A 24716-nucleotide genomic window follows, 5' to 3' on the forward strand; every position below is an offset into this window, starting at 1 on the left:
AAATTATCAGATACCAAAATGTAAAAGGTGAAGAAGAAATGGAGTAATGTGATTTTAGACCAGAAACAAACCAGGAAAAAAAAATCTTCCTTACACTTACCTTACATAAATATTTTACCACGTAGTGATAGTCAATTTTCTCAAGTTTACAAATAATAAATTGTTATTAAATTTTTGGAGGTTTCCTGGGATTATTTTGTTTTCAGGATTCTGTCTTACTTAGTACAACATTTACCTTGGTACAATGTTAATTACTGAGAATTTATTCTCCAGTTCTGGCAATCTCGTTAGTAGAATAGGAGCTAACACCGACAGTTCAGTTAAGACACAGGATAATCTTGGATTTCGAAACGGGAAAAGCTGAAAACCTCGACCACTCCACAAACGTTATTTTGCCAGGGAACAACTCTGTTATCAATGCCAATTCATTGGCCTGGCTGTAGCTGTGAAGAAATTCAGAAGCTCTGATTTCTAGACAGCATTTGCTACCAGCTGCTCTTAGGACTTCTTAAGCAGATAACCTGTACAGCAAGAATCCTATTTGCATGCCAGTGGTCCGTGTGGCCTCAGTGCGTGTCTGCCAAGGTCGATAAGGCTGGCACTTGGCAAGTAACTAGACCCTGTTTTGTGGGGTTGGGATGGGGAGGCACAAACAAGGGCGCAGCAGTATTTACTCTCCATGGAATGTTTTCTCTGTCACCTCCAGGATTTGTTTCCATTGCCCCTCTCTCCCCAAATGGACAACAAGCACATTTATTTGTGTTTTTAACAATCAGTTCCCATCTCAGGCCTAGATGTAGGCCCGAATCTCAGGCCTTGTGCAGACTGTGTTATCAGCAGCTTCTATTTCTTCTTAACTGGGGAGTAAGAACAAGCTATAATTAAAGGCTGAAAGTATTTATTCTTCCCTGCCCTGAAGGGCCTGAACTGTTGCCAGCAATTACAGGCAGCTGGCAGTTCCCTGGGATCACAGTAACCAGGGACCTGTAAGCACACTCTGGTCCCATCTACCCGGCCTAGAAAATCTCCTCTGCCACTGAACAGTGACACTTCCCAACCCTGCCTTTCCTCTGGCTCCTGAACACCCACCAAGGAATGCTCTCCATTTCCAAAGGCTACCCACTCATTTAGGTCAAAGTCCTAAGCTAAGAAGAGTGGTGAAAATTTTGCCATTCAATTCACTCCTTATAAGCAATTTGAAAATCTGTAGATGTAAACATCCAAAGTGTGTATGCACAGGTCTGGAAGGGCAATGGAAACCAGGGCGTGTGGCTGCTCTTGCAGTTGATGAGTTACATCACTGCTAACTTGTCCTCCTACTTTGCATAATAGAGAGAATTTTCCTTTTGTGTGTGTGTAACAAGTAGTGCTTTCTGATAAGTTTCCTTTATTGCAGTGGCTGTTTTCATGGTTTACTTGGAGACTGTACAGAATGTGATCCTGTTGTGGCGGCTTTGCACGTTTTGGTAACAGGTAGAGACACCCAGTATTGTATGCAAGTAACTGTGTTACTTTTTATAGTAATGTTGTTAACTTGTCTCATCCTGTGCTGCTACTACTAAGCGTTTTGCTTTGATTTTCATGGGTGGTTGGCAGTCTCTTCCCAAATAATAGGCAGTACAAAATAGAACAAGAAAATCTCATGTAACAGAAAATAGTGTGAACTTTACAAATCAGAGCAGTTTAATTTGTAAAATATTTTTTAGGATTCCAGTCAAATAATAAGTTATATTTCACACAGGCTGTTTTGAAGCAATGAATTAACAAGGTGACTGATTTAATTATTCTTTTCTCTTCCTTCTTTTACTACCCAGGCATGTGCCTCTTGTTCTCCCCCATTCCATCCTTTCTGTCCAGTCCTAATCCTTCAGCACTTGTTTGATTTGAAAAATCTTCCTAGAATGTTGTTGCTTCCTTCAGCAGCCTTTGTACTTGTTCCTTTCCTGCTGCTTTTTCCTCTGAGCTGCCCCATCTCTCCTGGTTCCCTGGAGCACATTGCCCTCTAGCACCTGTACCCAGCAGAAGCCACTCAGCAAGTCATGGGCAGGTGTTGGCTACCTGAACATAAGGAACGCAACCAGAAAAGATCTCTGTCAGCAAGTTGCACATAGTTCTGGAGTTTTAGCAAGAAGACGAACTGAATTTTAGATACTTGCATGTCTGCCTAAGTCCTTCCATTTACTAGAAATACATAGATTTAAAAAAAAAAAAATAAAAATTCAACTGTTTTGGGGGAATTCTGTGTAGTCTAGGCACAGCTTTACAAACCTAGAGGGTGAACAGCCGTATTTCACAGGCAGTAGCTGCTTTTCACAGGCAGTAGCTGCTTCTGTAGTCTCTCTGCTCTCTAGCCAATACATTCAAATACCCATTTCTTCTCTGCCTTGGCCAGGAAAATCCCCAGAGTCTTTAGGAATGAGTGCTTCTTGTCCTAAATCATTGCAGCTGATGGTTCTGAACACTGTTGCAAGTGCAGAGAATGAGCAGGACACTGTGTGGATAAATACATGTGTGTTGCCAGGCTTCAGGAACTGCTGCTCTGAAGGATCTCAGGGAATGACACGCTTACATTGCGGCCCAGACCAATGTGAAGAGCAGCTCACTGCCATGTATCATTTGAATTTATCCACACAGTCTGGTAGCACTTGACTAGAAACAGTCTCAGCACAGACCTGGGCCACAGTCAGTGACTGAGCAACACACACACACACACACACACACACACACACACACACACAGAGACGGACCAGTGGCATCACACAAGTGCCTGTGTGAGGAGCAGGTGGCTACAGAAGCCTACTGGAAAGGCAGGAAACTGCCTCCTCAGAAAAAATTCTCTCATATCGTCCCCAGGTGCAGCTGCCCTCACACAGAGAAAGCTACTTTGGCGGTTCCTACCATGCCCACTGACTGTCTTTCCTCCCCGTAGGCGGATGGGGACACATCTCCTAAATCATGTGGGAAAATCAGGATAGAAGACTGCAAGTCTTTAAGCCCAAAGCGTCTGCATGTATCTGCATTTACTGTATGGTTTAGAGGGTGCCTAGAACTATGCTCCAACTGGTTGTGGCTCCAACTCAAGACCACTCGTTCTTGAAACTCCTTCTCCAACCAGCTTAAGAATTCTCCATCTATGAAAGTAAATTATACCCAGATTTGTTGGTTTCAAAAGGGAACTGGGAGGAATGGACTAAAAATAAGCCCATCTACCCTCCCACCCTCCCCCTGGCCACATTGCTATGTGGCCTGGCAGCTGAACACCAGCTTGCCTTGTGCCTGAGATTGGAGGGGAAAACACATTCACTTGTATTACCTCTTCTATTTCCTCTCTTCATCCCATCCTTGATTAATATATGCACTTGAAGAAGTACCTGCTTTTTTCTTATAAGCAAATTATTTTATTCCTCTAACTGGATTTCAGGTTAATTTGGTGGCAGCAGCTTGAACCAGTTATCCTTGTGTTTCTCGTAAAACATGCATACATCTGTGACAATTTTTTCTTGGTGTTTGACATGAATTTTACATGAGGGAAGATGACGTTAAGAGCATTTGCCTTCATAATGATAGGTTGTATTTCCAAATTGCATAATATTTCTATTTTTAGAGGTAAATCAAAATTGTTTCCAGAATCCCTGAGGCCTGTACTTCATACTTCCACAGAAAATGTGTCTCATACAAAACCTTCTTCTTTTTTTGTGGAAAAGGACACAGAGAACTGATGTAGTGGGAAGAAAAAATGCTTACAAAAACATCATAAACAAAATCATCCCCAGAGGTGGTTATAATAAGAAAAAAATACCCACTAGTGGCAACAGGGATTCTCAGTAATTCTGTATTGGCAGTGAGATAGTTCACATAAATTTTAATACATGAATATTAACACTAGTTTAAAAAACGCTTTTTTTAGGCTACACAATGGCAAATCATAAGGCTGTAGCTTAGAATGGGACTTTATCAATCTTCGTCATTACCAAATTTAGCTCCTTATCAGCAACTTTTAGAAACAGATCATTCTTCATCTGCAAACCTCTATATATACATAAGTTTTTCTGTGCAATAAGTAGTCCATATTAGGCACTACTGGCAAACTGGCACAGGCACAGTTTGTGCATATGCTCTGCTCTGCCTGCTCCTCATCCTCACAACTTTTTTCCTCCTGCATGTGCCACCATTAAGCAGCTGGAATTCAAGCACAGATGAAGGGGATTTGATGCCATATTCTTCCTTCTAGAATTCTAGAGTCAGATTTTGCACTTCAGATAAACGGGAGTATGGAAGTGACACAGGACCATAGACCAAAACAGATATTTGGCTGCAGAGTGAGTGAATTTGGGTTAATGTAACAGAGGTTACTGCAGGAGGTTTTAAAACCCTGCTTTTTCACTGACCTGTTTCTCAGACAATATCTTCAGCCCTACTTTTTCTATATTTAGATGTAACTTCCCCTTCCATTGTTATATGGAATAAACCACTTATTCTCCAGAGAATCCAGGGAATATTTTAGGGGGAAAAAAAAGCTTCAAAAATCCACAACTGCACATCAAAATCAAAGTACTAACCAAACATTTTGGATAAGTTGGTTGCATAGCACTGACATCTTTAGGGTTCCCTTGTGCAGATAACATCATGTATCTAATGCAGCTGGCTTATTTCATTTTGCATAATCAGGTTTCAGTATTCATTACTTTAAATATGTTAAAGGCAGGTAGAGCATGTCATGTTTGGCCAAATATGCTTTTTAATTTTTATGTCTTTCAGTCTATAGCCCACTGTCATTAAACAGCTTGAACTGCTTCCAACTCCTTGCTAATTGTATGGGAGTCCTCTGTGAAATGTCATCTACTGCAACGGCTCCAGGGTCGCTCCTGCCTGAGTGCTGTGGACAAAGCTGAGCACTTCTTTTAAGACTTGGCTACAGAAAAGTCAGTTTATTAGGCAGTTTTTAGGATAAGAGGTTCTCATGTGCAAAAAGCGGTATCTAGGATCACCCACGGGATCAGGGCTGACCAAGCAATGCTACTTTCAAGAGATAGTGGAGAGACTCTGCTGTATGTTCTTCCTAAACAAAGTGTTAATTGTCTAAGGCTTTTCCCCCTTGCTTTCTTGCCTACTTTAAAGTATCATTGGCTAGGGTTTTCACTGGCAGGAAGCACAAGTGGTTTATTTAGTAGACCAGTACTGGTCAAGGAACATCATGTTGGAAACAGTTGGAAACTGTTTCTGACTCACTGTCTACTGATAAGAGAGTTACATTTCAGGAACCTGAAAACAAAACATGTATACCTAGTGCTGAGATTAGGGATGATGCTTTAGAGGAGACTGTCACAGAGACCTCTCATATGTTGTTATTGTCACAGATCCATCCAATTTTATTCAAATTAAAGCTATATTGAAATGCTCCTGAAGTTTCCACCTGATTCCCTATTAAGCAGTATTACTGTTACTTCTGATAAACCAGCAAACGATCCTAGACCCTCCATCACTTCAGCAATTGCAACAACTCATTTTGATACTGCTGTGGCAGTCTTGAGGGGAAAACTCTCTTTGGAAATTCCAATTAGCAACTGACATCCATTAATAGAAAAATCTGCTGTGCTTCCTATGCATTTGGTAATCCTATTTTATGGTGATATGTGCATCACTGGACTGATACCTCTCTCAGCCTGAAGGTGACTTCTGCACCTTGGAATATACCAGTCAGTCTCAGACTTACTCTAGTCTGAGCAATACTAACAGGGAAGCTGCTATTTCAGCTGCAATGCTACAGACTTGTATCCAGTTAGAACCACACGTGTGATGGATTCCCAGCTATGCGATGCTTTTGCACAGTTTTGACCAATTCTGGTTGGTTGTCTGCAAATAATTTTTGCATAGCACTTAAATAGTACATTCCATGATGTACTCGTATGTGTATATATGCACTTGAGGTTAGACATAGACAGGATCTTTCAGTCACACAACCCCATTAAACTTCTTGTATAAACAGTGGAAACATACAAAATAAACATGCATGCAGGCCACATGCTTCATTGCAAAGACAATTTACTGGAAAAAAAGATGTATTGGTCCTTGTGGAGAAATGGCACAAAAAAAATCAGAAAGGAGGCAAGGGACACAGGAAGCAGGAGTGCCGAAAATGTGGCTCTGGTTTATGGCTAAACACATGTTGGCTCTTTTGCTTGGCTAAACATGAGGGCTTGCATGTCAAGCAATGCCTAAAAAGAACCAGTGGATTTAAAACCAAAACTGCTTTGTGGTCTTGCTGATTTCTTCAGGAAAAAGAGAATTATGCAAGTTCCTCATTAGACTGCATCGAAGACACCTGATATTTAAAGGCCAAAATCTTTTCATAACTGAAGCAAGATAATATCTGTAAGATTCTTTTATAAAATTTTAAATGAGTAGTATCATTCATGTGATGCAACTCATTGTTTTAGGTGTACGTAAGAAAGCAGAACTCAGGGCACAGGTATTTTAACTATATGAATAAATTAATTATCTGGGTAAATAAAGCTCAAACATTTGTCCTAATTTACAACCGACATTAGGATTAGCAGCTGTTCTCTTTATTGGAATAATTTTTGCTTCTGCAGTACACAGACATGTTGAAAATGGTACTTTTCCACATGTGGCCACAAGACTTGATCAAGAAATGTCAAATCACATAATTATGGCACTTCTCAATGGCTCAGTTGTGAGCTACTGCAACAAGACATTCTAAGAAATCTAGGACTAAGCTGCACTAAACTTTATTTTTTGGCTTTTAACAGCTTTCCTTGGTGCTCCTGCAATTTGAATATGCTTCTTAGAAGTTTTTGAGCAAAGTAGGTTTTCAATAGATTGTCTTCTCAACATTAAAAAAATGTTGGTACATTGCTAAACATGACAGAAAAAAAAAAGTAGCCACAAATACCTTTGGTAGTAACTAACTGCCTCAGGAATATATTTGGCCATTTTGATGGCAAACATGACTTGAGTTTCATTTAAAGGTTTTAAGTTTGCTAAGAATCTATGATTTTCCAGAAGCAGCCTTGGGAAACAAAACAAAACAAAACACCCCACCAGTAAACTTGGAAGGGTAAAGCAACATGATAAAAAAATACTAATGAGATAAAGATGAGTAAGTGCCAAATCTAACATAAGTCACTTTCCACACAGCCAGCAGCTACAAATATGGCTTCAATGAAGAGATGGAACAAAGGATGTCTGGTTCTCCAGGGATAGATGGAAGGCATCTCAACCATCTTCCCACAGACCGCACACTTTAGCATTTGGCACAAAACAGGGATTTACACAAAAAAATCTTCCTGATCCTACTTATTTACTCACAGCAGAGGAAGACCAGCAATGTCAAGTCACAGACCTTGATGCATCCAACCCAAACATTTATTACTAGTTTCCTTGAGGCAGCATACAACAACTTACTTTCTGATATACAAGTCCTCAGAGTTCCTCTGCTATTGGATAAAACAACCAAGACAAATATTAAGTGAAGAAAATTAGCTTTATTTATGTAAATTAGAAAAAAGAATTGTTAGAACTTTGGTCAAATTGTTAATACTGTACAATTTACAATTATATTTATATACAAAACTTCTAATAAAATACAGTACATCACACTCTTCCTGAGTCACAGTGTGTTTCTCAGTTCTGTAAATATTTTTTTTCTTCTTCCTTTTAAAGCAATTAGATTCAAGAAGGAAATAGTATCCTCAGTTTGACAGTGTTTGGTTTAGGTAATACTGGTATTAAGAAAGAAGTCAATACATTGTCCTTAGAAAATACTTTACAGCCATTGCCGTTTTGATAGTTATTTTTCTTTATTAAAATATGTTCCTTGCTAAAAACGTTAATTACATACTTATTATGAGTTTGCTGCACTCTATTTATAGACACAAAACAAGGTGACTTCAAATACTTCCATCTGTCACTGCAGAGATACAGAAATTAAGTTACACATACATATCAGCGATCATTCAAAGATCAGGGAACATCCATCCAGATAGAGCAGAGGTCTGAATTGAGGCACAGTACGTTAGAATTGCTGTCCAGTCCTGGGCAGGATATGTAAGTATTGCCTGGCTCCCCTAACACAAACTGATCAAAGCACACATCCTGAAAACTGAGACTGTGTCAAGCAGCAAGGCACCAAGCCTGTCAATTCTTCCATATGCATGACAGTCCCACTCTGGAAGGAACCACAGTCCCCAGAGAGGCACTGTAGAGCTGCATTTCACAGCATTTCTCACATCTTGGCCAGCTCAAGATGTTATTAGGATTAAAGCTATCCATATTACCTTTACTGAGTTGAATTTTCTGAGATCAACAATAAACTATTATAAGGCTTACAAGGATATTTAATCTGTTTAATGAACGATGCAGTGTGTTAAATTAGTAATTAGCATAGATTACAACCTGTAAGTAAATTTATGTCCCAGCTAAATCCAAAAACCAATTACAGTAACTTATTTTCGACAAATATGGATTTAAAAAAAATAGTTAACTTTACTTAATGGCTAAGTGTGGGATGCTCCTAAATAGATCTGTGGTAAAGTTCACTATATTTTTTTAGCATAGGCATGTGCATTTTGGATATTTTAGTCCAAAAAAAAAAAAAAAAAAAATTACAGATTTGATGACCTCTGATTTATTCTTAGTGTTTAGAGATATTTAAGAAGTCTTATACTAAAAGAAAGTTATCTAGAGACTTGCTTTCTCTTAAAAACTTTCTGTAATACTTCAATACAAACTGAAATGCACGAGATCAATTCAAGACAGTCCTTTGTGATTAGAAATTAAAAGGGACTTTTTTGCTGTTGATATCAAAGTGCATAAAATGACAATATGGGGATTTAAAGAAAATTGGTCTTTAGCTGAATGCTTGAACCTTTCCCAGGATTTTTTGCCTGTTTAGTAGTCTTCACTTTGATGCTTTCTTGATTGCCTTTAACAGCTGACTCAAGCCTGGCTTTCATAGTTGGAGAGGAGGCCATTAGTTTTTTAAAAACTGATGAGTACTGTGGACCAATCTGCATCAGAGTTTGCAAAGCAAATTCATGTAGATTTTTTGCCGAGATTGTAGCAGACACCAGTGCATTTTCATCCAAAAGAAAGGAAATGAGGATGGGAAGAAAGCAGGCCACCAAGTGAGCACCTATAAACATTGAAAACAGAACTTAAATACACAATTTGTAAAAATAGTGTGAAATTCTAACTGGAAGTATTTCTCTCAGTGAGCATTTAATTCAAACTGTAAAGCTGCAAATGTTAGCTGAACTGTAGGGTAAAAACCCCAACATTCCTGCGAGCAAGTTTGTTTGCAATTAGTGTTCAGAACTGAATTCCTAGTGGTCGCTTTGGTTTTAGTTTGTTATTTATGGCAACTTTGAGCATCTTTAATGCTTTGGGTACAAGAAATGGAAGTAACTTACGGTGCTGTTCCTCAGCAGCAGCTGTCAGAGCTGTAACCACCTTTATTCCCTCTTGAATGACTTGAAGTTCAGCAGCATTTTCAGGTTTTGCTCTCTCTGTTTCCTGCAGTTTCCCCACAATGGATGGTGCTAAAGAATGGATGTAAGGGTAGGACACAGTTTTGTTTGGATGCTGAAAGATGGAGTGCAGCAGCTGGTAGCATTTACACTGTACCTAAAGGGAAAATGAAATTTGCAGTTACGAAGTGTTTCAGTTCAAAATACATCTCTGGGTGTTCTAAATCTTAACAGCTTGGCAGATAACATTTTTGGGAGGGGGAAAAAATGTGCCTCACAACTTGAAAATTCATCAGGTTGTAGGCTGCTCATGTATAATATTTTATAAGAGCATTATAACTTGCAATCAACTATTATTAGAAACCAGATAATGCATTCTGTTTCTTTCCATCAAATCTTATATCTTCTGACATTTCTGAGTTAAGGAAAAACCCCTACTCTTGTTTGAAGATTAGTATTATTTTGAAAATACTCTCTTCTTAGCAAAAGTGCAATAATACCAAAAAAGTGGTGCTTAAAATATAACCAACACCCCTGTCAAATTGTAGGCACAATTTAAAATGCCTTAAATGGTGCAGTAGTTTGCATCTCTTTGGAAGTCAATAGGACTGAAACTGCCAAGTTCCCACATAATTTTTGAACAGTTCTGATGCCTAAATACTTGGATGAAATTTGCAAATGCATGCTAATATTTCCTTGCAGTCATATTTGGCATTTTCAGTTTCCTAACAGTGAAAACCAAAGTTTACAATATTAGGAATGTACTGATAAATAAAAAAGTATTGTCTTACAGTTATTTCTCAAGTAAATGAAACTTTGTTTAATTTTTTATTACTACACAAATATATATAGAGGAGATGCAAGAAAAGCAGCTTACAGTGAATTCTAACAAATATGAAATCTAATGCATGTTGTTTTCAGAGCTGAACTTTGAAAGTGAGGTAGTCCCAACACCTGAAAAAGCCATTTGTATAAATACTATTTTTCCCCAATACGTTATATTTTTTAGGTGAAGGACAGTAATACATAAATTGTGGCACTATAATCTAATGCCACTACATGAAAATACTTATGCTAGGTCAGAACAAAGCATTAATCTAGTTCAGTAAGCTGCATCCAGCAGTGGCCAGGAGCTGATACTTATGGGAGTGTAATGGTTTTGTAGTGGTACTTGTTCCAGCTCCCAAAGACTCACAGCTGAGGGATTTCCTGTGCAAAAGACAGTATCTGTGTGTTGAAGATAAAATGAAAAAATAAAATTTGACAAGTGCCTGAAACACGACACAACTGTGATGTGTACTTAGCAATGTATAGAGCACTGAGTCTAACACAGTAAAAAAAAAATAACAGGAATACAGAACTGCATACAGAACAATGATTAAATGCACTGCTGGACATGCTCTTGCTCACTTGTCCAAACTGTATTTTAAAATACAACAGATATAGTCAGGAGAGAATTAACCTCCATCAACACACAGGACTAGCAACAGAACTAAAATAAGCTAATATGCACTCAGTATGGTAGTGACATTCTAATATAGTCACCCGTACATACAAGAGGATCTTTTGAGTCAAGTGTTGTTTTAAACTTCTCAATACAACGCTTCTGAAGGCACTCCACAGTAGTAACTTCTGGGCTGGTAGACACAACAAATACTGTAATAGCAGTAAGAAGGCTGACTTCATCGAGTTCTTGGAGAAGGCCATCTACTATCAACAAAATAAGAAAATTGTTAGATTTGCATTAAAAATCGTATGAGTTTAAGTGGTACAAAGAGGTGGAATAGAAATATCAAGGTCTACATTTCTTTAGGAACCTCTGTTCTCAAATACATGACATCCTCTGATACACTGAGATGGACTTTTACTGCAATAAAAGTCAAGGCCAAAATGGGAATTCAGGGGTGATCATATGCATATTTTGAAATTATAGCATACTCCTATTCCATTGTTTCTTTGTATAAAGTCCAATAAATATCTTTGAAGAGCTGGTATGACATATTAGAATACAATCTATTTGAGAATAATATAAAATTTGCATTTAGAATGTATATTCTTTTGCTATATGTTTTAAACAATTTTGTAAAGACAAGTTCCAACAACAAATTACAACGTGAGAGATTAAACATAAGGAATAATGAAAATACTACAACCTCAGGAAGTTGAAGCAGCAGCACACAGTAAACAGATTCAAGACAAAAGATTCTTTTCTTGCACTACTGTTTTAATACCCTTTGCTTCACTAGAGACACTAGTAGCTGTTTCCAGTAGCTGTTGCAGCACTGTGTTTTGGATTCAGAATGAGAATAGGGTTGATAGCACACTGATGTTTTGACTTTTGCTAAGATGTGTTTGTCCTGAGTCAAGGACTTTTTCCCTAGTCTCATGCTGTGCCAGAGAGAAGATAAGCACATGAAACTGGGAGGGAGCATGGCTGGGATGGGTGACCCGAACTGACCAACGGGATACTGCACACCACAGAACATCATGCCCAGTAAATAAACTGGGAGGAGTTACTTGGAAGGGCAGATGATTCTGGTGCAGGAAGGGGGGTCTGGCATTGGTCAGAAGGTGGTAAGCAACTGAACAGTGCATCACTTGTTTTTCTCTTTTTGTTTTCATTATTACTATCATTTACCATTATTACTTTATTTTACTTTAGTTTCAATTATTAAACTGTTCTTATCTCAACAGAAAAGTTTTACTTTGACTCTTCTCCCCAGTCCACTAGGGTGGGGGGAAGAGGGAGTGGGGGTTGAGTGAGTGGCTACGTGGTGCTTAATTTCCAGCTGGGCTTAAATCACAACACCCACATCTATACTTTTATATATGGTGACTTCTCATATGGACTGTAGGAATAAGACTAAACTACAGTTTCAACAGTATTTGGTAACCAGCTAATTCTCCTGTGACTAAAAGAGAAGTCTTTTTTAGGTGTGCATGAATTCAATTTAAATAAAACCAAACAAAATTTCACACAAACGTTTCTCATTCTTAACTCAAAAACCCAAAATTCTTGCTTACCTTGATCCCAACAGTCAAGCACTGTGACCAAAGCACTACGTAGAAGATCAGTCCAAGCATTCTGACTCTTCTCTGCTCGAGCCATTGGAGAAGACAAGAGTCCTTTAAGAGCTTGTAGAGATGCAGCAACTGTCAGAGGTAACTGGCCATCTTGCAATTTCACAGCAGTTTCTTTAAGTACTCCAATAATTAGGTATAAAATAGTAGGAAGAACCGAAACACTTCCTGTAAAACAATGCAAATTAATTTCACAGAAATTTTAAAAATGCAGGTACCTTTTATATTTTAAAAATTGAGGCAGTTTTCTTGAATTTATTTTTTTTATTTATAATTTTTTATCACTTTTAAGCATATCTATGAACGGGTAATTTGAAGAAAAGATTTGAAATATCATGTGGCCTGCTGCAGCAAACAGGGAGCTGGACTGCTTAAGGGAACTTAAATTTCTTCCCCTTTAAAAAAAGCATTGTAGATCTTTTCCTTGATGATTTTATTACATGAAGTGTGGACTTAGGTCATATTCAGAGAAAAGTAAGAACAGAAAGATCAGAACCACTGAGGAGGTGGTTCTCATGGAAGAGAAGCCATGGAAGTATATAAAGTATAGTAGTGTATACAGTATATACTAGTATATATACTGGTACATAGTATATTCTTTGTATATACTACTATATAGAAAGAAGAGTAGAAAACAAAGTATAAGCATCTAAGTATATTTTGCACCTGAAGACAATACAGTGAGGGAAATTACAGGGGTCAATTTCAAAACTGGCAAGAGGAAATCCTTCTACCACATGATGTGTGGTTAGCTAAGCATGCCATAGCTCCAGGAAATCACTGAAGTCAAGAATTTAGTAAGGGTAATAAGGAATTCAGAATAAATATATGTATAAAACCCCCTAGAATTTAAATAGAAACTTCTAAAAAAATCTTGGAAAAGAGAAGACCTAAGGAGAGAAGCAGATTGCTCCATAGGCTACTAAAGAGATTTTCATGCCTGAGAATCTGATAGTTGATCAGTCATAGCAAGAGACTCCTAAAAATGTTCTAAAATTTACAGGAATAACGTGGCATAGCAGTTTCGCTTATTTTGATGTCTTGGAATCTAATAGCAATACAGAATTCTGCACATATTGGCAATCTAGAAACCTGCATACTTATGTGTTCCTCCTGTCCTAAGTTATGACGCAGCAAAGCACAGAGTAAACCATATGACTTAATATGCTTATCTCATTGCCTAAACAGCAAAATGCTTATGCTTTTAAGATTTTAATACACTGATGTTCACGAGAGACCTTTTGAATAATGAGGGTCTCTGACTTATGTGTAAGTACTTCCTGAAACCGAGGACATCTATTTTTGAACAGCCAAGTCTTTGAAAATTTACAGTTGAAATTCAGTAGGAAATGTAGGTCATGAACATAATTTACTTGCAAATCTTTTTATGCAAACATATCATGATATGTTGGTGCCTGAAGTAAGAGACACGGCAGTCACAGGACTGTAACTTCAGTCCTACTAAAGGGGATGGGTAGGTAGGGTAGAGTAACTTAGTTACCTACTAAAGGGAAAAAAATTATGCAATTCCACAGAGGAATTCTCATCTCTTTGATTATGAGATGACCTTTGGAGCTGCTTCCTTATTCAACTGACTGTATAAGCAAGCTTAAGCTCCTCTTTTTAGTCACCTGAACAAAATGCTTAACTTCTCTAGTGTAAACATTCCCTGTGGTCTGTTTCTGCAAGCTAATTGTTTGTGGAAAAACATGGACAGGTAAATACAAAAACAACTACAGTGAGAAAAAAATCACAGATTATTTTTCATACAAGATAGTTGTCCTCAGATCTAGGTGATGCTATGTTTATTTCCTTTCACTTTGAATTGATAAATAACAGGCGGCAGATGGAAATGAGAAAGCATATCATCACCTTATAAGGATTGCAAGGACTGCCAGCTATTCCATTTGGAGTATCATATTTTATAGAAGAATCATTTAACAGAGAACAAATCTTTTTTTAAAAATAAATTTTTAGGGGTGTTAAATGCCAAAAATTTGCATGAGGTATAACAACAATACTTAAGGTGGGAACAGAGGAATAGGGCAGAAATGGTTTGTGTGGCCGTAACAGTACTGAAAAGGTTATACGTATGAACATGATATTGAGGCTTGGTGGTGGGGAACCATCCTAAAGTTTGGAGCGAATCCAAAATGAATCATGGCTAAAAGTCAAGTAATCTGAGAATTCAACCGTAATTCCTTGCAGCTGTTTGTTAATGCTCAAATGATGGAAAGGTAACATTTCCCTTTTAAATTTAATTTGTCTGCATTGTATGTTCCAGAACAGACAATTCAAGTACCATATAATCATGTGGCTGTTGTATACTTCCCAGTAAAAAATGAATCTATTAATTGCACTGCTTTAGGGTGGGAAGAAAAGAGCAACTACTAATTTAATTGCTTCAGTTTTGTAACTTGTTTTGCAATTTGACAGTCTAAAAATGATTAGAAAAGGAAATTGTCACAAGCAAATCAACAAAACTTGCTGCCAGACTTGGCTAAGAAAATTAGGCAATAAGAAAGGGAGAGAAGGGCCTAATATTCTTTCATTTATCTTTTCTTGTGATGAAACAGCATACCTTCAGGAGAGCAGATTGAAGGAACATCAGAGAGAATAACTAATGCTGCTGCTACCAGTCTACTTCCATCTTCTGACAGCAACAGATGTTTTCTAGGCGGAACTGCAGGGCTGTAAGTTAATTTAGGGTTGAGCTGGGGAAGCTGTCTGACAAGAATACAAACACACAGCTCCAATGTTGCGAAGACTAATGATTTCCCAGGCACCAGTCCCCCCGTGTCTTTGCCTTCTCCAAATTCTGGTAATGTTTCCTTTTCTGCAGCACCATCATCAACTGCAAGAAAAACAAAAATATGGCAGAAGTCTACAGGCTGTGACTTGTTTCCAAAAAGTTTACTTCTTAAGATTGTGTCAGCACCAAATTATAATCTTGACACATATATACGTGCATGGGTATGTGTTCAAAATTCTACAAGCAAACACCCATCCTTCTGAATAAGCAAACTGTGCAGTGATTGCCAAAAGGCAAAAGGGTGCCATACGAGATCCTGAGGCACCAAGCCAATATGATGTCACCTGATACAAGCATTTTGATTCTTCTCGCAGTTTTTTCCTTTTAGAAAATGGATGTTAGGAAGTTACAATCAGAGGAACTATTGGAACCTGGCTTGTAACAGCTGTGTGTGCCCAGTTTGTCCATTGCTCAATTGCAGCTGACCCCAGCTTTTCCCTAGGACTCCTCTCTCCCTGACGCCACCCAGCGGCAGTTTCTGCAGTTTTTCTCCTCACTGTCCTCGGTTCAACACCTAAACCACCTGCTATCTATCGTAGCACCTGAATTTCTAATGTCAGGAACCTGGACCATCTTAATAGAATTAGAATCCAACTGTGAAACACTTCAAGAAAGACACATGAAAGAAAGAATTGCTTTAATTTTGAATAGCTGATAATAGGTAGTCAAACATCTCATACAGTACTGTACCTTCTGCACTTCTCCGCTTTTCCTTCACATGTTCCTGAGCTGCAAAAAGAATCAAGCGAACCACTTCAAGGGCAGCAAGCTGAATATCAGGTGACTCCCTGGTCAGTATCAGTCGATGCAAAACATTCAGCAGCTCTACCCCCAACTCCTACAGTGAGAAAAACATCTAATATATTTTAATTTTAACGCAGGAGTTTTAGGAACTTGTTCATACTTGTTAAAGCCAACAGTATTACTCTGATTGATCTACGAAACACAATGTAAATGATACAATCATAGGAGTTGGCATTTTCTTCACCATCCAGCTCCTGGCTCCCAGTACCAGCAGTCCCTATCAATTCTCCCAACAAAACAGTTATCAGAGTTATTTAAGATATAGGGCAACTAAAAAAGCTGAAGTAATCTTTATCTTCTGGTTTCTTAACTCTTGAAGGTGGGGACACTACACTGTACCCCTACTACATGGTATTTCCTTGGACAGAGCATCAACAATCACAGAATTTAGCCAAGTCCACAGGCTTTATCACTTGCACTGGGTTAGACAACTGCATGGCAGATGGGATGGTATAAACCTTAATTCAAAGAATAAAAAAAAAGAAATTTCAGATTACAACTTCTTTTTAGGATCACTGTTGTGGTATGGGGTTTTTTTTCTTTTTTTTGTTTAGCCTTGTTTTGGTTTTTTTTAGTATCACTGCTTTAGTCCAGTCTCCTTTTATCAACTTTTTTACAACAGAATTAATTCAACTATGCCTTTATAGAGAGAAAGAGAACTCTCTTTTCCAGAATTTTGTCTTTACCTCGCTCTCATCCTACTATCTAATTACTCCCTCCTGGTGAAATGTCGTCAAATTCTCGGCCCCTCACCTTACAGGTTCCATGTTGTGTTCTTTTTTTTTATCTTCTCCCTCTACAGTTTTGGATTTGGGTAAAGCATATAATTTACCTACTACTTATATGTTGAAGATTCCTGGAAATACAAGAGATTGCAGTAGTACTAAAACTAAGTCCAGACTGAAACTATGCCTTAATTCTAGGGGACATTTGGTCATTATGCATTACCTGATCACCACCTATTTTAGACCTTGGCCATGGAACCTCGAAGAGTGCCTGCAGGGCATGTAAGCAGGCAATAATGTTCTCCATTGCTGCATCTGATCGAGGAGAGCACAGGAACTCCACACTAATTCCTGTAAGCATCAGAAAAAAAAAAATCCATGTGTACTTGAAATTTTAAGTATTTTTTTCCATTACTAAGTAACCTCACAGAAGGTTAGAAGGTTGAGCAACCACAGAAGTAGCATTTTAAGTGGATTCATCTCCTATTGCTAATACCTTGGGGTAAGACCTTTATTTCCATCAAACAATACAAAAAACTTCACCATCTAGACAGTATAAGAACCAATTATAACTGCCTACTAACATAAATAAACCCCCAGCAATTTCTGAATAAAATATGAGATCTAATGAGCAGACAGGACAATTCAAAATGAATATATAGCAGAATAATTGCCTGATCACTCTGATTTATGTAATAGAAGAAAACGCTGAAAGTAACAGTAGTTCACAAACTCTATGGCTGAGGCTTTATCTTCCCATTAAAAACAACCTAAAAATGCTAACTACCACAACTAGATAACCAGCAGTAAGTAAATTACATGAAGCCAAAGCTTGCAAATCCTAGAGTAGATAAGAGTTATCTTTTTTCTTAGCTTTCAGGACTTATTGGAGATAACCTTCATATAAACTACAATCCATATTCTCATTCCAGTTGTACAGCTGTAATTCCAAAATGTGTGATGACTTGAGAAACCAATTAATGTCCACTAAACAATAGCTGTGCAACAGAAAAGCAGTTTTAAATTCTTTCAGTTTCTCTGTAGGGAATGAAAATTAAAATGCTATTTTACTCAAAAGCAGAATAAACAAGCCAGATACCCACGGTCAAGTGCATGAAAATTGATGCACTAAGCAGTAGAGGAAGAAGGGGAAATGAGCAGCTTTTATATCAGAAGTCCCACTTCTAACTGACAGAGCAACGGAGCTCAAAAGGGAGCTGGCTCTCTGCAGAAAGACTGGGATTCAAAAGAAGACACATGCCATCAAGTCACACAAACTTATTCCAAAAAGAGGTTACAAAAGTAGGATACAAAATAGAGATCAAGAAAAAAATATAACCAGAAATGCCTGATTGTGCAAACTTAGAAAAACTGGGACTGAATTCAACTACCTGATTAGCTCCTGCAGTAGTGGAGGCTTAACAGAGCTTTATATGAATGTAAAGAAACACGTTTTACTGTGTGGGTGACTGAGCGCTGTCACAGGCTGTCCAAAGAGCTTGAGTCTCCAGCCACACAGATATTCAAAAGCTGACATGGTCCTGGGCACCTGGCTTTATGTGACCCTGCTTGAGCAGGAGGTGGACAAAATGACCTCCCCAAGTCCTTATCAACCTATAAACTATTGTGTGATGTATAACTGTATTTCAGTGAAACTAATCCATATACTTTGTAACTGTACTGGTACAAACACTGTAAAATCCACCCTTGAACTTGCATGGTTATGAGCAGAGCAATAAGTATATGTTTAGGCCTTGTTTAGCTCACAGTGGTTTTTGTACCACATTTGAGAAAATGCCTTATGATTTTCTTACTAGGACTTAAAATTCTTCTGACTGTATGTTTTTCTGAAAGATGCAATATTGAATGATGCAGTTAAATTTGAATAATTTTTTTTTTTGGCTAACCGTTTTATCTACATTTTGAGTTACAGCATCTAGGCAGACTATGCACTCACTCACTAAGACTATGCACTCACTAACCCAAGATAAGATGAAATCTGTCAGTGTTCACATCCTCAGGAGATTTCACCAAGGGCCTGGTAGAAGAATCTTGACACATGGTAGTTGGGGTAACAGGTCTGGAGAGATTTGTAACTCCTTCATCTGGATCAAGAACAACGAAACCTGTGCTAGTGAGCCATAAAGCTGTCGCATAAAGTATCAGTGCCCAGGAGTTGTAGTAATGAGGTCTGGCATTTTCAATTGTCTCCGCTGTATAAAATGTACCACCTACAAGAAAAAAAAATAGTTTTAAGGGTGTAATTTATTTTCAACTACTGTATTTTCTCATTCTTAAAACGGGATTGTGTTCTGTGTATGAATTTTTTTTCAATGTTTGGTACTAAAATTCAAACCAATGAGGGCACTTCATCTAGATTTATTTGGACAGAGTGCAACAGATTACCCACTTCTTCTTTCAACCATAAAGATAACCAATGAATAAGAATACCAAACCACTCTTCACATCTACGAAACCTCTGCTCTCAAAACCAGCCCTGATCTTTAAATAGGTCCATAAGTAGGCTTATTCTCTATAAAAATGAAAACACAACTCATTTGCCTTTTTACCTTCAGCAGGTAGTTGCAATGCATATTCTGGAGGCAAAGTTAAGAGAGCAAAATCCTGAAGTGCAGCAAGCCAGAGCTTGCTCAGTGTTCCCAGATCTGTCTGTACCAACTCCAGAAGACCACTGGCTGAAAATGTTGCATCTCTGTAGCTTTCTTCCGAGGAGTTTGCAATTTTTAAACAGTGCTTGTTTGTATCACTTTGGTTTTTCTGCTTTTCAACTGCAACTATGTAAACCTGTTGATATATTTGGATAGAGTTACAAATATTAATACTTGGAAAACTACTGTAATCATTAGCACGACTGCCTATTGAACAGGCATGAGATTTCCTAGAATCTATTTCTGCTTCAAGTCCAGCAAGCATGGATGAACAAACACTTATTCTCTAAACGTTCTGAATCCTTTCCCCAGCTAACCATGATGCAAGAATCCCCAAAAAGGGGAAAACTACTAAAATTCCTATCTGTAATTAAGTACCCTGTTCTTAAAAATTGATGTATTATTTGTCCAGTTTCTGCTTCCAACCATCAAACCCTGTTATAGCTACAAAACGCAAGAATTTTCAAATAATATACCAGTAATAATGATTTGGAAACAAGTTAACTCCTTCCTAAATGTTCTTTTTAACTGAAATGCTATATGGCACTTGAAACTGACTTCTCAAAATTATGTTACTTTCTGTTAGCAGTAAAGAATGAAGAGTACAATCTTGCATACTTTGCAAACTTTGGGTGTTACCATCTATAGGGTTAATTTCAGTGTTCATTTCCCTAGATACCTCTCTGCTTATCAAAAAGACAGAATTGAGAATGTTTCAGACAAACAGCTCTCTGTAGTCTCTCCAAAATGCCCCTGGAGGGAAGCTCTTCTCAACTATAAAGCACACATTTAGATTCAAAGAATCTCAAGTCAGCTATGTTGAATACTAGTCTCCTGTAATTATGATTTCTGCATCTTTTTCACGTTTGCTAGTTGTAGTGAGGCTGTCCCAGACCAGCAAATAAACACACACCAAGTCCTTGTCTCCCACCTCCCTGCAGCAACACGATAGGGGAATTCCTTCAATTTCTGTAAACAATAAATAGGTAAGATTCTAAAGGAGAAGGAACCACCTAGGGCTTTAGTGAAATATTCGTAAATTACAGGTCACAAAAGCTTATAGGAAGCTTGACAGAGTTGCCTTTGAAGACTTTTAGTGATCTTACTTATAGGCTGGAACAATCCACAGATCTTCACTTCTGAAAGTTGAGCCTCACATCTGGTCTGAATTTTGTCCTGGCTTCTGATCAGTGAAAGGTTGTTATATGCTATTAAATACCTTTTCTTCATGTAATGATTTTAAATTGATCACAGTACTTTATCTTTTCCTGAATACATTTAACAGACCAATCTATTTAAACCTCTAAATGTAAGAATGTTTTCAAAATTTTTATTCCCACCTGCTAGCTTATCTCCAAGGGCTTTGTTATTTTGTCAATATCTGTTCCCAAATATGCACTTTTAACACTGGAATTTTTTTCTACAAACGTTTACATAAAAACTACCTATTGCCTATTTTCTCCTCCAAAGTACCTTCCCAGGTATACACTGAAATATCATCCACCTTCATAACATGCTCATCTTTAGCTGGTTATCAACCATCATTATCCAAGGCCATTATCTTGGCCACATCTTTTGGAGGTGGCGTACATGGTTCACATTTTTGACTTTTAAATAATTAACCTTGCATTTACACATATTAAAACAAGTATTCATTCACACGAGGTGATTTTAATTTAACTAAAGCAGTACTGAACTGACAGTATTAGTTTAAAAGATCTATTTCTAAAATATAAAATGCCAACAGATAATGAAAAAAATGACACCTATTTAAAATAGCACACTGAGTGGACCATCACCATAACCATTTATAACACACGATTTCAAATCAATATTGAACTATTCGAATATATTAAGGAATTCATATTTTTTAGTATGATACATTATTCTTAATGTATAGTATAATAAAACCAGTTTAATTACCAGCACTTTTGTCAAGTTTACAAAGTTCATGTACTTTTAGAGGTAGCAAAGCAAAGCAAAAGGTCAGTACCATCTATTTGAAGAATAATGTTAGAAATTCCTGAAAATTCTGTCTGAAAGGTTCTAACTCACCGACCTGATATCAAGACTAACATCGCAGAGCTGCTATACTAACCTCTGCCCAAGCCTTAAGGACAGCTAGTACTTCCATCGTTGAGGTGCTTTCATTATATTGATGATTTTGTGCTTCTTTTCCAGCCTGCACTTTGAGCAAAGAGGACACAAGCAACTGGTGAACCCTTCGAAGGTCATTAAGATCACTTACTACACCACTTGCTATCCAGGCACTGCATACCTAGTGTTGTGAAACAGAAACAATGAGGAACAAGAGAAAAACACCACTGGATACTCTTTTTTCCATCTCTAAAATTATGAGAGCCAGATTTAATTTCTACCAAGATACAGTTACTCTCAGACAATAACAAATATTACATGACATCTCAGTTTAGTATATACTTAAGCAGTGAAAACCAAAACATTAGTGGGGTGTCACAAATAATGGCCAAAATATCAGCTGCAACAAAGTTTCTCAAAAGACTTTAAAATGACTTTAAAAATCTTTGAGTTGTCACAATATAGAGGTAACACAGGTGACGTTATCTTTTGTGAATGGAGGATTTAAAGTTAGAGGGTTTCTTTCCTTTTTCTTGTGTTGCATATCAAGCAAAAAAAAATTTCAGAGGGTCTATTACCTAAGAGACCTCTAACTTTCAACACTTGCCTGACATGCTTTTGCTGTGACATCAGGAGGAGTTTCAGGAGCAAAGGCAGGCCTAAGTGCTGCTCCAACCTAAAAAGAAGTTACACAATATTTAATACACAGTGAACAATCAACTAAAGACTTACCCTTCATAATCAGACTTTGTTACAGTTTTCCTTTATAAAGCTCAGCTCCTTCGTCATTTTTTCACAGACTGATTCAGTGAGATTAAAGAGCAGAGAAACAGTTTCAGTCACACTTCTATTGTTTTGCTTACACTGAAGACATCGTTCTCTTTGAGAAGGGTCTTCAGAGTTGACTATTTTTTGCAGTCTAAAACAGAAACAGTAATGTCTTCCTCCCTGGATGCTTGACTTGATGAGGAGCCCACAAAAGAAAAAGCAATATTCTCAACCATGAAACACTTGCAATACACCTCGTGAGTGACATTTCCTTACTCAGAAGGAATACAGATTTAAGAAAACAGCCAACTGAAGCTGGTCAACTTTGCAAAGTGAAAAAAGGAGAGAGCACAAGCCCCATTTACCTAATGAAGAATACACAAACACAGAGATTTTACCTACTCGCACTGTTGAAAACCATTTCACTAATAAAAGATTCCCTAGCTGCTTTAGCACATATTTGAAAACTCACATTTAAGTTTGATGTACTACATTTCCATCCCAAAGAGCAAGTACTATAACAAATGTTTGTGAAATAAGTGAGAAGGATTTGTTTTTAATGGCAATTAATGACTATTTCTTAAGACCCTCTAAAGCTGAGATTTCATTTTATGGAACTTCTGAACAAGATTTTAGGAAGTCATTACTTAAGTCCAGAAAAATTATATCCATCTTCTTCTGGATTATTATATTTTTAAGGAAAAAGATCAGACAATGTAGACTTGATTTTTTAACAGTTTCACATCTCTTAAACTTACATGAAACAGCTGATGAGATCTGTACACAGTATTAGCAGAAACACTTTAAAGGTACTGAAGCTTAAAAGGAAAATTATTAGCTTTACTTGTGACCTGCTTGATGGTTTTGGACAGCAAGGACAGATGGTTTGTTTTTACCTTGATAGCTTCAGACTAGACCAAGGCACTTCCTTCCCACGAAGGAGTGCCAAAAAAATAGAATTACAAGGGCAAAACCAAGATCAAAGTAGGTCAAGAAGTCTTCAGTGTCTCTCCAATTCTAAGAGAGAAAGTGATCTGCTCTGTTCAGTGTCTGCTAGAAATTGAGGCTATTATGAGACTTAACACAGCTGTCTGTCATATTTAACACAAGTGTGGTCTGGAATGCTAAATGACCAGGACATTTTTTCTCTAAATCTAAACCAAGACTTAACTGAAATGGACCTTATGAATACCATCCACACTTCTCTAGCTTGTTTATTGGCCAAGACCTCCAAATGCGATGGCTGCTGTGCAAAATCTACTTATTTCTAAGTAGAGTTTAAAATTGTAGTTATTCCTAACACTTCTTGCAATAGTTTTGCACCCTAAAACCAATGCTTTCCAAAAAAGCCCCACCAATGATCTATTTTGGTTTTGCTGTATTCAAGAGGGAAAAATGCTGAAACTTGAAAAACTTTGGGGCTAAAAAATTATATGCCAACTGAAAAGATGATTTCTAAGGAAGTTAATTCTGAATAAATTAACAATACTTCAGTAACAAAGTAACTGAAACCCAGCTCTGTACCTACACATTGTGAATGGAAATATCTTTTAGAATTGACTGTAACTCTAAATTACTCTAAACTTTTGTAAATTATTATCAATGCGGCTTACATTGGCTTGATATTGCTCCAGGATTACGTGACCTGGAAACTCTGGTTCTGGAACAGCTGCAAACTTCCGAACAATGATTTGCAACATTTGAAGCCCAGAAAGACGAAGTTGATCACTGTGATCTGTGGCAGCCATAAAAGCCATACGGACCAAGTCAGCTAAATGCAATACCAAAAAGTCATCTGAAAACAGAAATTTAAAAAAGAAAATAGTTCCATTAGATTTAAATTCAGACATAATGTGTTTTATAGGACTGTTCTAAACGTTTTCAAAACGCGTATTTTACATTTTACCTTAATAAGTATCAAGGATTCACTTCAGGCAGCTTACACATAGATCAGTTTTACTTGGCTTCCTTACGTTAGCTGATCTAGTCTGCTTTCCATTTAAATGTAGGGAAAAAAAAGTACTTAGAAGAAAGTATAAATATCTTCATGTATGAGACAGATTTTCTAAAAGAGTGTTGAGGAAAACACCTCCAGATAAACAGAGAGGCACTGAAAAATGACATTGGTAGCTATGCAAATTATGGAAAGAAAAAAAAGAGGCATTTTTTAAAGTCATACTCTCAGACACCAAACTGTGATGCTGTAGGCTGGTGCCAGCTATCACTTGTGACTGGCAGTGCTTACACAGAAACAACGCCTACCTACACATAC

At 37.5% G+C, this 24716-nt stretch overlaps 1 protein-coding gene across 4 annotated transcripts in view; it reads right to left on the reverse strand.

The window, feature by feature from the left end:
* Positions 1–7485: 7485 nt before the first annotated feature.
* Positions 7486–24716, reverse strand: part of HEATR5A (HEAT repeat containing 5A) — a 65127-nt gene continuing 47896 nt past the window's right edge. For 3 of the 4 annotated variants that reach the window (XM_066188392.1, XM_066188390.1, XM_066188391.1), the window contains 12 exons: positions 24058–24239; positions 22284–22352; positions 21678–21857; positions 19481–19715; positions 18893–19141; positions 17134–17261; positions 16072–16219; positions 15151–15423; positions 12513–12737; positions 11044–11198; positions 9432–9645; positions 7486–9154 (listed from right to left, as the gene is read on the reverse strand). In XM_066188392.1, the coding sequence (XP_066044489.1) occupies positions 8853–9154; positions 9432–9645; positions 11044–11198; positions 12513–12737; positions 15151–15423; positions 16072–16219; positions 17134–17261; positions 18893–19141; positions 19481–19715; positions 21678–21857; positions 22284–22352; positions 24058–24239 (2360 nt within the window). In that variant the 3' untranslated portion in view covers positions 7486–8852. The remainder of the gene's footprint in view (positions 9155–9431; positions 9646–11043; positions 11199–12512; positions 12738–15150; positions 15424–16071; positions 16220–17133; positions 17262–18892; positions 19142–19480; positions 19716–21677; positions 21858–22283; positions 22353–24057; positions 24240–24716) is intronic. The other variant, XM_066188393.1, reaches the window with a different exon arrangement.

This window comes from Chamaea fasciata, unplaced genomic scaffold (genome assembly GCF_029207755.1).
Source record: "Chamaea fasciata isolate MVZ Bird 193981 ecotype frontalis unplaced genomic scaffold, bChaFas1.0.hap1 SCAF_7, whole genome shotgun sequence".
In the NCBI taxonomy this organism is placed as follows: domain Eukaryota; kingdom Metazoa; phylum Chordata; class Aves; order Passeriformes; family Sylviidae; genus Chamaea; species Chamaea fasciata.